Raw genomic sequence first — 13,947 nt, 5'->3', positions numbered from 1 at the left:
TTTGATGCCCTAACGGCATCACGAAAAAGCTTTGCAAGCTGCCTTTTTCCAGAAAGTAAAAAAATACGCATTACGTTGGAACATACGCAAAGGGGTTTCCAAGAAAAGGGGAGGCATTTTTTTATTTTATTTATTTTTTTCTTCCCATCACGGTACATGTGACGATTTCCACTTCGACGTAATGTCCTCCTTTTTTCTATGATTAACTTGTGCCTTCTCCGCCTCCAACTTTGCTCAGGACGGCGAAGGAACAAATTTGCTTCTTCCCTTTTTTCCTCCGTAAAGGAAGACCCTCCCATGGAGCGTATCTCCTCATCTGCAGGAATAAAACTGCGCGGCACTTTTTTTTCCACACAAAGAGGAACGAACCGGCGAACGGACGGACGAACAGAAACGGGGAGTAGTCATCCCGCGCTGGTAATCAACTGTGCGGATACACCCCGTCTACGGCAACCACGTTCGATTCTCCCAAAGGTTACATTAACCCTTTCCAACGCGTCTAAAATTATAAAAATTTACACTTGATAAAAAAGAAAAAAGAAAAAAAAAAATCACCCCTTCTGCTGCCCCACAGACTGACGAAGCACCAACGGGAAAAATCTTAAAAAAAAAAAGGGGGTGGTACAAAGAACATATTTTGGGCGGCGGCCATCGCCTGGAAAGAGGCGACACCAGACCAGTTTGCTCTTCCCGTATGGTTAACGACAAAACGGGGGATGCGGAGCGGTTAGGGAAATATCCAACTGCGTCCGCGCATGAGTGCCTCGGCTCGTACTATACCTCCGATCGCGCACCCGCCTACTTCGGGGCGAAGAAAAACCAGTGCTTCGTATACAGTGTCAAATTCGGAAGCATCACAAAAATGGGGATGGTGAAAAAGAGGAATGTAGAGAACTTAGGCAAAAATAAAATGTCCGTTGAGCTCATATTGTTGCTATTATAGTTGGAGAATAAAGACAAAGGAAGCATGTTCACGATGTTTAATGAGTTCATATTTGAAATATATTTGTTGTCGCTGGCATTTTTTATTGGAAGACTTCCTAGTCGTATGCTGAATGGTGTAAATCCGTAACTCTTTTCCTCACCGTTGCTTTTCTTCGCGGGCTCATTTTTCTGATATATGTACCGCATCAGCGGGGAGGTGTATGCTCGCTCTTCGAGGTTGATGTCCATTAGGGCTGCATAAAAGCGGGAAAAGAACACCACGTGTTGCAAGTATGACATACTGGGGTGGAAGCGAGATAGCCCTCTTCCAATTCCCTCTGCCGTGTTGCCTACACGAACGTATGGATTTCTTCTCAAATGCGCATACTCATGGAGGTCCCACTTGCGGTGGGGCCCATTTGTTGGTCTAGCTCGGCAAAATACCAACACAGGGTCCCGTGTAACCGTAACCTTACCTGAGGTGCGGTGCGATTAGAAGTGGTGAAAATCTCGCTCTGATCTTTTCTGCGCTGGCGCGAGTCTGCTTTGGGGCTCTACCAAGAGGATCGAACTATAACCTCTATTTTGTGGCTCTGCCCGCTGCCTCCCTGTGTGAACTGTGTGTTTCTTCCGTTCGCAAGAAATAAAAAAAAGGCCTCAATTATTCTGCGCCTTCCCTGTGCACTTCTCTGACCACTCCAGAAGTTAAATTCGACTTCAACGTCAGTGGATTTGGTGAACACGCGGATGAAGCAAGCGCTTGCTCTTCTGAGTGGGGAATAAGATCACTCCGCTTAAGCGATTAAGCCATTGACGCCTTTTACTGTACATATATTTTCTCCATCAGTTGAGCGGTATTGAGTACCTATATGTGAGTCCAAGTTGGCCGCCCAACCATACGTTTATTCTACTCCTGCGTGTTTTTTGCCACTTGAGGGAAAAAAATAAAAAAAATGAAACATACAATTTTTGTTCACTTGCCTGGAATGACGTATATCTAGCAGATGACTATAGAATGTGTGCTTTTTGTTTTTTCTTTGTTTGTTTCTTGTTTGTTTTTTTTTTTTAAAGGCAGGTGCACCTTTTTAGGGTGTAGGCTGAGAAAATGTACTGTGTATATTGGCGACCTCTTTTCTTTCAGCCGATTCGCGCTATTGTACTTCTTCCCCAGTATAGCACATACCCATAGCGTTTTTTTAGGAAAAAAAAAAAGTTAAAACGTGTTGTTCAGTTTGTTAACCGGTTGAGGAACGCTTCTCCGTTTAAATGCTTCACCTTATCCTCCTTTTAAGAGATCGCTGCGTTGCGTTTCCCTCTATGATGTGACCGAGCGAGCTAAAAAAGAGGAAAACTTCATTTACGTAAACATGAATACGTCGACATTCCCACGCGTCAACACATCAATGCCGTACCTACGTAAAGCTCTTTTTCTTATGTTTTGCATACGCGGCCCTTCATCGCACATCTCTAAGTATACTCGTTACACTTTCACGTTCGCTCCACATGCACGAGCATGGTTTACCGGTAGTGATGTGTTCACAGTAACGTTTTCTCAACTTTTACTTTACCACTCCTCCCAAATAAGCCAAGCTACGCGATGTGTACATCTTCAGATAGCTCATTTTTTGGGAATTTCCTTTTTCGTAACTTCCGCTAGACAAGGCAGTTATGAAACAGAAGAAAAAGAAAAATAAAAAAAAGTGAATTATTTCCTAATTCGTGCGATTAAAAAAATGTAAAAATTTACTTTTCAATTTTAACCTTATTACAAGTGTATGAACAGTTCATATTTTTTTTTTTCCCTTTTTCCCTGTGCATACGTGAGCATAATCATTTGCATGGTTAACTTGCCTACTACGAAAATGCTTACATGTTAACCTAATTCGTGTCCACTTGGAGAAGAAACAGAAAGGAGCAGCCTCTACCGCTACCTCTACCACTACCTCTACCACTACCTTTACCACTACCTCTGCCACCTCCTCTACACCTGTCACACTCTACACATTTGAAGCAAAAATTTTCTCCTTCATTCCGATTAGCAGATAACGTAGCACATGTGTTGAAATCCTCTCAAAACGGAATTTTTTTTTTTCTGCCCCCCCCACGTGTACCAACCTATGCCTGTGTATGAAGCTGCACTAGGAGCGTGAAAAGCGTCTTTATATAAACATGGGGCGTGTATGACTCCCCTGAGATCTGCATTCCTTCACTAAGAACACACTCTCTCGCTGCAACGTAAAAGGGGGGGGGAGGGCACATTCACATCCGCATATGTTCGTACGTTCCCACACGTGTATGTATCCTTGCGCGTGCGACCATGTACCTGTTCATACGTTTGTATGGGTAAGCATGGAGGCACCCCCCAATTTGTCTTCCTCTCAAGAAAGGAACAGAGGGAGGTAAACTCCTGCAAAACGGCTGAGAACCCCAATTCTATTGCTGCAAACGGTGGGGACAAATCACATTGTGTTGCTCCTCATTCAGCACGTCGCATGCTACCCATGAGAAGCATTTTTCAATCCGTACAAGGAGTGGATATATGCGAAATGCTAAACTTTTTTAATTTTCCATGTCCATGTAATGCCAAGGTGTGCACGTCCGTTGGAGCAATGAACAAGGACCCTTCATGTCCGTGCGCCAAAGGATGAGGGCTCATTTGTTTCACACTCCTTTCGGTCCAAATGTTGACCACTTTATGGTATCTGTTTTTTTAGAAATCCTTTTGTTGACGCCTCTTTTTTTTGACCTCCCTTTTTTTTTGACTTCCCTTTTTCTTCACCTCCCGTTCTTTTTGACCCCACCTTTTTCTTTCCACCCCTTCTTTTTTGACACATCTGTTTTTTATTTTTGCACTAATTTATCTAGCGCCTTCGCTGTTCTACTCCACCTTTGGCGCCCCTCTTGCAACAGCGCCGTTGGGTCATTCCAAGGGAGTTGCAGCTACCAAGTGCTACACCTTTTCGGAGACCCACAAAGAAACTTCCTCTCATTCCCACACTGAAATGTGCACAAAGGAGGGACATCCGAGCTAATCGAGCACACGAGATAAATCAAACAAGGAGGACATTGCGCACTAGTACCTGGACTTGGCAGCGATGAGGAGTGCACTCCGCTGGGCGCGCAATATGAAAAGCGCGGAGCGGGAAAGCAACGAGAAAAACGAACCGAGAGACACGGGCAACTGCAGCTCGAACGGGAAGGACAAGAAGGAAAAGCAGATTCAGAAGCAGGAAGAGGAGAAGAAGAGGGACGCACGAAAGAAAACCAAACACTGCACAGACGAACTGTGCGAAATCCTCTCCTCCGATGACAACAACGAACAAATTGAACAAGACACGGACAACTTTATTATAGTAGAGCTCATTTCATACATCGGTGGAAACTCCAAAATTATGACTTACTATCCGAGCACCCGTGGGAGCAGATCTGGGCAGAACAAGTACCTCCACCACTTTTACAGCAAAAAGAGGATCAAGCTGTATCTGTGTCTCCACAAAAGGAGCAACGAGATTTATATATACGAGGTGGAGTCTAGGAAGGTCAGGAGGAGAGAGACACCCCCAGGCAATGGTACCTCTGCAGCTCCCGTTTCAGCCGCCATCCCTGTCCATCGAGAGGAGATGAGGAAAGCCAGTGCATTTCTGCACATCGCAAAAGTCAAAAATGAGCCACAAGGCGATGCACCCTCACCTCCTAATGACGAGCATAACCCCATCATCAACGAATCCACCTCGTCCTGCAAGGAAGAACCAGCCGATGATAGCAAAGCAGGGAAGTACAAAATAAAAGTGGAAGATAAATCGACAGCAATGCTGAGTGAAAACCCTAACTTGAGAGAAAGAGGCACCAAAAAAATCGTTGTCACCAAACTGTTTGATAGCGTACACTGCAGCTACGACTTGTCCAACATCGAATTCACAAAATTGAATAATCCAGATGATAAAACGTTAAACTCTTTGAGAACCATTTTGGAACAGAAGATTAACAAAGGTGAGAGGAGGGTATCCGATGCGGGGCATTCCCAGGAGGGGACCCCACTGGAAGAGACCTCCCAAAAAGGGGACGCCCAAATGGACAGATCCACTGTTGATACCGTTCCGAAGGGCACTCCGCCTAGTGATCATTCCTGCGCAAGAACAGAGGAGGCGGGAAAAAATGTGACCTGTTCAGGAGAAAACGATAATGCAAGTGATAGCCAAGTTAAAATCCTCTTTCTTCTTTTTCGCGAGCCAGCAAACATATACATGAACCAGTTTGCGGCTTTCGATCGAGGTACTGCAAACAGATCTTACCCTCGCCTAGTAGCGAAGGGAGACAAGGTGCAGGGGTGCCAGCATACATACTCCAGTAGATAGGTCTTCTCCACAGCCACACACGTGATCACTTCGTTTTGCTTTGCATTCCTTTGCTCTGCTTTTATATTTTTTATTTACTATTTTTATTTTTTATTTTTTTCTGTTTTTTTTCTTTTTTTTTTTCCCCCATCAGGCAACGACGAAACCTGCACGAAGGAAATTAACGGGTTCCTGAACGACGGCCAGCACTGGCACCTCGAACTGGAGTGCGCAAAAGCTAAACGAACAAACAACTACGGATCACAAATCAAGCAAATCACACACGACCAAGTTGCACAAAGCTTTCTACAGACTTACGAAAGTGACGTAAGCATTTACAGCAACGACGTCTATTTCAGCGACACACAAGTTGTCACAAGAGAAGACGAACTCGACATGAATGAGAAAAAAAAAAAAAAAAGCTTTCCGGTGTTCACTCGAAGCCATTTAAAAATTAAGTGGCTTCTACTCAACTTGAATTTAACAAAAGATGAAGAAGTGGTCATACAAAAATATGTACTGTTGAAGAAAGCCAACATTCTGAGATCCACCAAGTCTACCCATGATTCGGACGACCTGCACTCCAGTTTTTACAAAACGAAGAAGTCCAACCGGGAGCAGAGAAAAGCACGTAGGGAAGAATCTCACTTGCTTAAGGGAGACACCACTTGGAATGGGAAACCCTACTCCACGCGTAGTACGCGAAAGGGTAACTCTCGAGCCAGTCAACAGAACAAAACCAAGGCGGAAAGAAGCGACAGCAAGGAACCACACCAAACTCAACTAACCATGAATGATCGAGACGAGAACTACCAGAGTGAGAACACTATAAAGGAAAAACTAAAGGGGAGAGACAACAAATTAATATTCACGTTTAAGTTAGAAGATGACGCCGTGAAGACCAGACAGGCTGGCGACCTCCAGCATGAACATGTCTCAGTGGAGGACAAAATGTCATGCCAGGGGGAGGAGATAAACATGGGAAACCAAAACGAAGATGCTGCGGAGGTTGATCCTGCTGTACGCGAATCGGATGCCTCTGTTGAGCCAGTTTTATACCACCACACTGCTGTTCATTCCACTTTTCACGATGAAGACAACCAATTTGTCCCCAGCGATGGGACCTCGAAGGGGAAAGCCTACCTCCACGACGACGCTAGCACCTGCCAGGAAACCAGCCGCTCCTCCAGAATATGTTCATCTTACTCCTACCTCGACCAATGCTCTCAAGCATTAGGCGAACCGGATACCGACAACAACGAGGAAGATACCAAAAAGGGCAGGAAAAGAAAAATAGATCAAGTGGAAAATGCTAACGAGATGCAACATAGAGAGAAAAAAAGTCTACATCTTGTGTCGGAGAGGGAAGGAGATGATGATACCTTTCCTGAGGTCCGAAATGGCGAATGTGAAATGGGTACCTCCGAGGTGGAAGCAGCAGTCGGCAGGTGCCAAGTGGTGAACGTGAGCGATACGTCCAACGGGACGTCAAGCAGTGCATCAAATGATGGATCAAACGAGGCGTCAAACAAGGCGTCAAATGACCCATCAAATGATGCATCGGACGATATTCCGAACGAGCATTCGAACGACACCCTTGCGAGTGGCTCCGGACAAAACGACTCCGGCAACTCCAACGTCAGCTACCTCTCCGAGACCGACCCCAGGTATAGGCGGTGCGGCGAGTCCGTGGAGGAGATCCTCCCGAGGGAGGGGGGAAAACAACTGCAGGGTGAACGTCAAGGGGGCCAAAGGCTGCAGAGCAGCGCGAGCGAAGCGATGAACGGCTCCGTAACGCTGCAGTGCGATGGGTTTGTCGGCAGCTTTGTCGACTGCACCGACGGGGAGGGCCGCCTCAAAGGGGATGTTTGCCGCGCCGACCACGAAGGGGTTAGCGGTGAGAGTGGTAGAAGCGGTGGGAGTGGTAGGAGCGGCGGGAGTGGCGTAAGTGGGGACCGCCCCGATGACCACCCCCCTCGCTGTGACGGGGAAAGACCAGAGGAGACCACCCAGAACAGCGTGCGCAACGAAGGTGGCGAAGGTGGCAGCGGCCAGGATGGCCAAGAAGGCCAAGAAGGCCAAAAGGGCCAACACCGCCGAGACAGACAGGACGACCAAGAGGCGCTCTTCTTCAAGTACAAAGTGAGAAGCCTCTTCGACATCATCAAAGTCATATGTTGCAATTTTACGAGGCACTTCAAATACACCAGCAAGCTAAACTTCTACATAACGACATTCTTAAATTTCTCCAAAATCGAAAAGACCAAACTTCAGTTCATGCGGAAGGAGAAAATAGTCGACACCCAACTGCTCAAAATGTATATCAACAAAAAAACGGAAGACGTTAACAACGCTTGGAAGATCAACACATACAAAATGGACCGACACAATCTCTTCCGTCTGGACAAATTTAAATATATTGATGATTCGATTATCGATTTTTTTCACAACTATATCCATTCCTTTGTTCTAAAAAATCACAAGAGGAAGAAAGACGACATCTACATTTTCAACACCTTCTTTTATAAAAAAATCGAATTGTATGAAGATTCCTGCAAGGCGTATATGAACACAAACAGGTGGATTCAGAAGCTCGATAAGAAGGTCTACGAATATACCTACGTGTTTGTTCCCATCAACATCAGCAACACGCACTGGTCCCTCGTGTTGCTGTACTTCCCCTTTAACGACAAGCAGGGCGGGGGAGAAGAGGAACAACAGGGAGGAGAACAAGCAGAAGAAGAACAAGAAAGAGAAGCAGTAGAAGGAGAAGAAAAGAAAAACTCCCCCAAGAGCAGCACGCCCAGTGAGTGCAGCCAACCCAGGGGAAAAAACACACACCCGGACCATCTACATGCAACGTTTAGGAGCACATCCTTCGAGTCGTACTTTTCCAAAACGGGGGACGCCCTCTCCAAATCGAGTCTGCCAAAGAATCACACCGCTCTTTTGAGCAATTATCTTCAAGGAGAAGACAATCCGGATCATCCTCATGAGAAGAAACAAGGACCCTCCTGCAAGAATGAAAAAAGTTCCAGTGATTATGGTGATCATCACACAGTGGCAATCCCCCCACAGGAAAACATGACGATTCTTTTGACGGACACAGATAAAACGGGTTCTACCAGAACCTTCAACGACACTTCAAGCAAAGCGAAGGATCAACAGAAAAATGAAAACGTTAAAGTGGCCTACATGATTTACCTCGACTCGCTCTTCCCCTCCATCAGGGGAAATAAAATTCTGCACAAGTTGAAGAAGTACCTGGAGCACATGCTGCAGCGGGACTACGCAATTCCCACGGAGAGGGCAGCGACACCAGGGCTAGCCACAACACCAGGGGAAGTAGGGGCAGCCCCCACCGCTACCGTAAACAATACCACGAACGTTACCGCCAACTCTACCGCGAACGCTACCACTTCCCCCCCCCCGCGGATTTTCTTCAAATTCGTATACCCGAACGTTATCCCCAAGCAAACCAACACTTACGATTGCGGCATTTACATCATCCAGTTCGTTCTGCATTTGTGTCTGAACAAGCACCTGGTCGAAAGTGAGCTGATCAAGTCGTGTTGGGAGCAGGGGAAGAGCAGCCCTGCCGATAACCGCTTTCGCATCAGCCTTCACAACCACAGGCGCGATGCCGGGGGTTGCCACTCGAGGCCATGTATGGGAAAGCCCATCCCGTGGTTCTCCCCCAAGGATATCAGCTTGAAGTAGGGCAAATCGCGCGTCGGTGGCAGCGTCGAAAGCGGCCTGGTCGCCTTCCTCGAAGTGTCATCTTCATCATCTGCTTATCCACACCGCCGCTTCTTCCCTCCCCACAACAGGCGCAAGCAAATGAAGAAGATGCTCCTCTACATGAAGAATGTCGTCGACTGGAAATCGGACAGACACGTCCAGACCCTCAATTTGCTTTTTTTGAAGAGTCACAGTATGGAGGCTACGAAGGCCAAAGTGGAAGACTCCTCTGTGTGAATAGTCCCCCAAGTATTCCTTTTTTTTTATCGCTCAGATGGAGGGGCCAAACAGATAGGGTCACCTCATCCCCCCTACAGATACCTATGCGGAAAGGGACAGACACGTACGTACTTACACCTGTGTGTTGTTTTTTTTTTTTTTTTTTGTCAATATGGATGCCTACTATGCTAATGTGCGTGGTTGGAAAGTTCGTCGTTTGAGGTCCCCTCTCCACACTGCGCATATTTGAAGGTACACAACGATACACACAGGGGCATAGATACATATATATGTATATGTCCCCACCTGTATGTTCTCCATCTCACTTCATTTTGAGCTCGCCGTGGAAAGGCAACTGGCGCGTCCAAAACTTCGAAGCAGCCTCGGCTGGCGCCTTCCCAATTTGCCACGACCGTCCCAACTCCATTGCACTTTTTAAAGAAATTTCAAAATTGGACAAAAGCGGTATGAACGAAGTTGAAGTTTCGCTTCAAATATGCAAAGAGGTGAAAAAAAAAACAAACGCAGTGACATTGAAACGGAAAAAAAAAAAAGAAAGAAAAAAAACAAACGTAATGACATTGAAATGGAAACAAAAAAGAAGCAACATCATGAAAAATAAGCAAGAATGATTAAAATAGGATGTGATAAAATTTATTTTTGAAAATTTGCCATTTTTTCGGGGGGATATGATACGAAATTACGAGATCAGTGAAATTCCCACGTGGCAGCCGGTCCGGCCACCCACGCAGGACACATATAGCTTCATTCGTCACCCCTACGCGGCGCCATCCAGAACACGCATGGTTCCCCAATCGAAGGGTGCGCCGTGAAGCCATGAGAAGAAGAAAGGGCTGGGGAAAAAGAGACACCATGGTGTGTGCACACATGTGTGTAAGTACATCTGTATGGGTAACCTACATGTGTTGGTATAATACCCATCTGTAAGGACCTACCTGTGCGTGCACACATCGCGTATTTGGGACCAAAAAAGGGGGACCCGGGGGAAGAGACGCCCCGCTGCCGCAGTCGGTTGTGACCGCTCCATCGGGCGAACTGCCGACCGGGCGAACCGCTAACCGGACGAATTGCGAACCGGACGAATTGCGAACCGGACGAATTGCGAACCGGACGAATTGCGAACCTGACCAACTTCCAACCAGCGGAACGGCTTCTCCTCCTCAAGACGTGGCGCAGTACAGCACGAGCTCCTTGTCACCATCCGCCTCCGACGCGTAAAAGTTCGCCAACGTCACCAGGATGCTGGGCGCAATGAAAAAAACAGTGCCCTTCTTCATGCCCTTAATGCTGGCCTTCTTCTTGTCATTCTTCCTCCCTTTAATCTTAACAGTCCGATTGCTTGACAAAACGATACATGACGTAAAGCTCACGTCAGAAAATAAAAAAGTGACACTCTCTCCTGGTCGAACCGTCAAAAATAAAATTCGAAAATGCTTCAGCTTGTAGTAACTATAAGATATGATATTATAGTTAATGAATTCCTTCTCAAGAATGATGGGGAAGTTGCTTCTATAATTCACATACTTGATAAAGTTCAGTTTATCCATCTCTTTGTTGGTAAGTCCTCCTCGGATGACCAAATCCGAATTTGTCATACACTCCAGGCAGTGGCCAGATATATACGAGTGGATAACTCCTGGCCTGATATACACCACATCTCCATCTTTCAAATTCAGTTGTTGTAAAATGAATACAAAGATTCTTCCTCCATCATTCGGGTAGAATTTTGAAACGTTGTAAAAGATATCAAAAATGTTACTTATAATGAAACTCTCCGTATCTGACTGAACATCTGTGTAGTTTTTTTTCCTACACACATCGGTATAAATTTCCTCTGGGGTTTTTTTGGACAATTCCTTTTCCTTCAGATAGGACTTATATTTTTCATTTCTCGTCTCCATCTCATTAAGACACTTATTCAGTACTTCACTCTCTACTAACATCGTTCTATACGTCAGGTACTTGAAAACATGCTCATAAAACGATTTTATTTTTTTCCTGCTCACTAGCTTGGCTGCGCACTGCAGGTCCTGCTTCTTGTCCGAGCGTACCGACCCCTCACCCTCCGTTGCCGTCCCTACCGCATCCAGTGGCACTCCCCTGTTTTTCTTCTTCACCTGTTGGTGCGCGCTCTGGGCCTCGGTGTTGCTTCCTGTCTCCACAGCGCCCCTCACCTCGGGCCCGTCTCGGGAGACTGCCACCGAGGCCGTCATCGAGGTCGAAACTGAAGCAGAAACCGTCCCATCTCCGTCTAACTCCGCCCTACTGCCCCCTTCTACCCCCCCCTTGACGTCCACCTCCAGCTCCTCCTCGAGCGCTTCCTCCTCGTCGTCCTCAACATCCGACCGGTTCATCCCCGTCGCCCCCCTCCGACCACCGCCGCAGTTCTGCAGCTTCTCCTTCTCCACCTTTATCAAATTTCCCAAGTTCAGGTTCTGCTCCAAAAAGTTCTCATTTTTGTAGAACCCTTCAAAGAACCCTTCATCGAATACGTATTTCTGGATGCACTCGGCGTAGTTATCGATCACCGATATGACGTCGTAGGCTTGTCTGGTCCCCCTCTTCAGGGAGTAGCTAATTATATACACGTAAATGCGCGCCAGCATCTTCATGAGATCCTCCACGTGCTCGTCCTTCTGCGTATGGAAGAGGTCGAAGAGACGAAAGATGTCTCTGGGCTGTTTCACCGTGGGGCTGCCCTCCACAGGTTCGCCAATGGAGTTAATACTGCCAGTTTCGCCGCTCCCCCCACCCGGCTTCTCCCTCTTGAGGAAAAAATCGTAGAGCTCCCGCAGGGTAGTCACCAAAAAGGCAATTTTAAAGATATTCATGAAGCCGCATAGCAAACTCATGGCATTAATACAGACGCACATCTCCGTTTTGAATACTTTGTCCTTGTAAAGGTTTGGGTTCAGTGTATTCAGATACAGGGTCTGCACTTCGTTCGGGTGAATCTGTATGCTGAGTGGCTTCGAAATGGACAGAAGCTTAAACAGATAAGGAAAGAGCGTATTCTTATCAACGTCTTCCTTTACAATGTCGTACTTTTCGTACAAGGAATAATTCTTCAGTGAGGAAAATTCAATGTCAGAGTATCTCTTGACATCAGTTTCTTTGCTCCGAATGCTATTGACATCTTCGGACTTGGTTGAATTCTTTTTATCATTATTCTTATTTTTCTTATCTTCAATTTTTTTGTAAAAATATTTTGCAATTTTCCCTTTTTTTTTTTTCTTCGTTTCATATATTTGTAAGAACTTTTCGATTTTTATAAAATTATTCTTGTACAGTACTAAGTTTGGACCCTTTTCATGGTTTCCTATCCAGAGCTCTGCGTACTTTGGCTCCGATGCATCATTCGTTTTGACTTCACCATTACCGTTGTTGCTGTCTTGTTCCTTTTGCTTGCTCTTATACTCTGGTGAAACATTCTCGGGGGTAGTATTCACCCCGTTGCCCATTTTGTCCGCCGCTGCCGACGCCTCGTTTTTCTTCTTTCTCTTCTTCTGCTCCTCTTCACCATTCGGTATATACTCCTTTATGTATTCCAGCTTATCAATGTCCTTTTTCACCAAATCGTAATTCTCCTTCACTATATTCTTCATAACGTCGTAAACCATCCCGTCTTTACCTTTTCCCCACTCGTACTTCTGCACGTACGGTATGCACTCGTTTATGCACAATTTTCGGGTCTTCATTTTGTTGTCTGGTCGGAATGGATTTTTTTTTTTTTTTTTTTCTCCCGTCGCCAGCATGCAGTGATGGTGGCCCCCACGAACGTAGTTGAAAACACCTGTTTGTCGCTCTTCACGAATTGCCACTACATTTGCTTATGCACAGCTGCGTTTTCGACACAGGGGATGTATCCTCCCCCAAAGTGTACAAAAAGGGTATCTAATTATATGTACAGCTCCTGTGAGCTATACCCTCCGTAAGCTTGTACTCTTTCGTGTAATTATTCTCGTACATGGGCGTTGCAAATGTTAGAAGAATCTTCCTTCCTTTGTCGCTTCTTCTTTGTGGCTTCTTCTTTGTCGCTTCTTCTTTGTCGCTTCTTCTTTGTCGCTTCTTCTTGGTCGCTTCTTCTTTGTCGCTTCTTCTTTGTGGCTTCCTATTTGCCGCTTCCTATTTGCCGCTTCCTATTTTGCCGCTTCTCCTTTTCATGCTTCTTTTTTTTTTTATTTTTTTTTTTACTTTTAATTTTTTTTCATACTTTCCGTTGTTATAAAAATATTAATAAAAAAAAACAACAAAAAGGAAGATATATTATAAAGGCGTGCTTTTTTTTTGTATGGGTTACACTTGTATGTTTTTTATTTACCTTTTCCACTTTTTTTTTTTTTTCTGGCGCACAAGACGGGGGGTAAAAGGCATTTCGTTAAGGATCTTTCTCCTTTTCCTTCTCCGTTTTTTTTTTTTTTTTTTTTGTAAATTGTGCGTTCCTTACTCTGCTGTACTTATGCGTTCTTAGATCCTGAAGTCTCTTCTCCCATATGCTGCTCATTTTATTTTCTTCTCACCGCGTAACCTTCACGCCTATATTTTTTAAGAAAACTGCGCATCGAAATTTCGACCCTACCTGCTCCTGCTTGGTAACGTGTTTCTTCTGTGCTTGCTGTGGAAGCCACATGCATATATATACTTACATATAATATAGATATATTTACATAATATATGCGAAGTGCTCTATTTATACTGCTTAGCGCTT

The 13,947-nt window shown here is 45.5% G+C and overlaps 3 protein-coding genes across 3 annotated transcripts; 1 reads left to right on the top strand and 2 right to left on the bottom strand.

The window, feature by feature from the left end:
* Nucleotides 1-798: 798 nt before the first annotated feature.
* Nucleotides 799-1,173, bottom strand: C922_05038 (hypothetical protein; the record flags this gene model as incomplete). The annotated part of the gene is made up of 1 exon (XM_008820611.1): nucleotides 799-1,173. One exon carries the CDS (start codon nucleotides 1,171-1,173, stop codon nucleotides 799-801), a length of 375 nt encoding a protein of 124 aa, XP_008818833.1.
* Nucleotides 1,174-4,049: 2,876 nt separating this feature from the next.
* Nucleotides 4,050-9,236, top strand: C922_05037 (hypothetical protein; the record flags this gene model as incomplete). The annotated part of the gene is made up of 5 exons (XM_008820610.1): nucleotides 4,050-5,196; nucleotides 5,413-6,666; nucleotides 6,715-6,943; nucleotides 7,013-8,974; nucleotides 9,089-9,236. The coding sequence occupies 5 exons, from the start codon at nucleotides 4,050-4,052 to the stop codon at nucleotides 9,234-9,236; spliced, it is 4,740 nt and encodes a 1,579-aa protein (XP_008818832.1).
* Nucleotides 9,237-10,399: 1,163 nt separating this feature from the next.
* Nucleotides 10,400-12,937, bottom strand: C922_05036 (hypothetical protein; the record flags this gene model as incomplete). Its single annotated transcript, XM_008820609.1, has 1 exon — nucleotides 10,400-12,937. The coding sequence occupies one exon, from the start codon at nucleotides 12,935-12,937 to the stop codon at nucleotides 10,400-10,402; it is 2,538 nt and encodes an 845-aa protein (XP_008818831.1).
* Between the last annotated feature and the right edge of the window lie 1,010 nt (nucleotides 12,938-13,947).

The sequence above is a fragment of the Plasmodium inui genome (genome assembly GCF_000524495.1).
Source record: "Plasmodium inui San Antonio 1 unplaced genomic scaffold supercont1.35, whole genome shotgun sequence".
Taxonomy (NCBI): domain Eukaryota; phylum Apicomplexa; class Aconoidasida; order Haemosporida; family Plasmodiidae; genus Plasmodium; species Plasmodium inui.
This window is presented reverse-complemented; position numbering and strand designations above follow the sequence as displayed.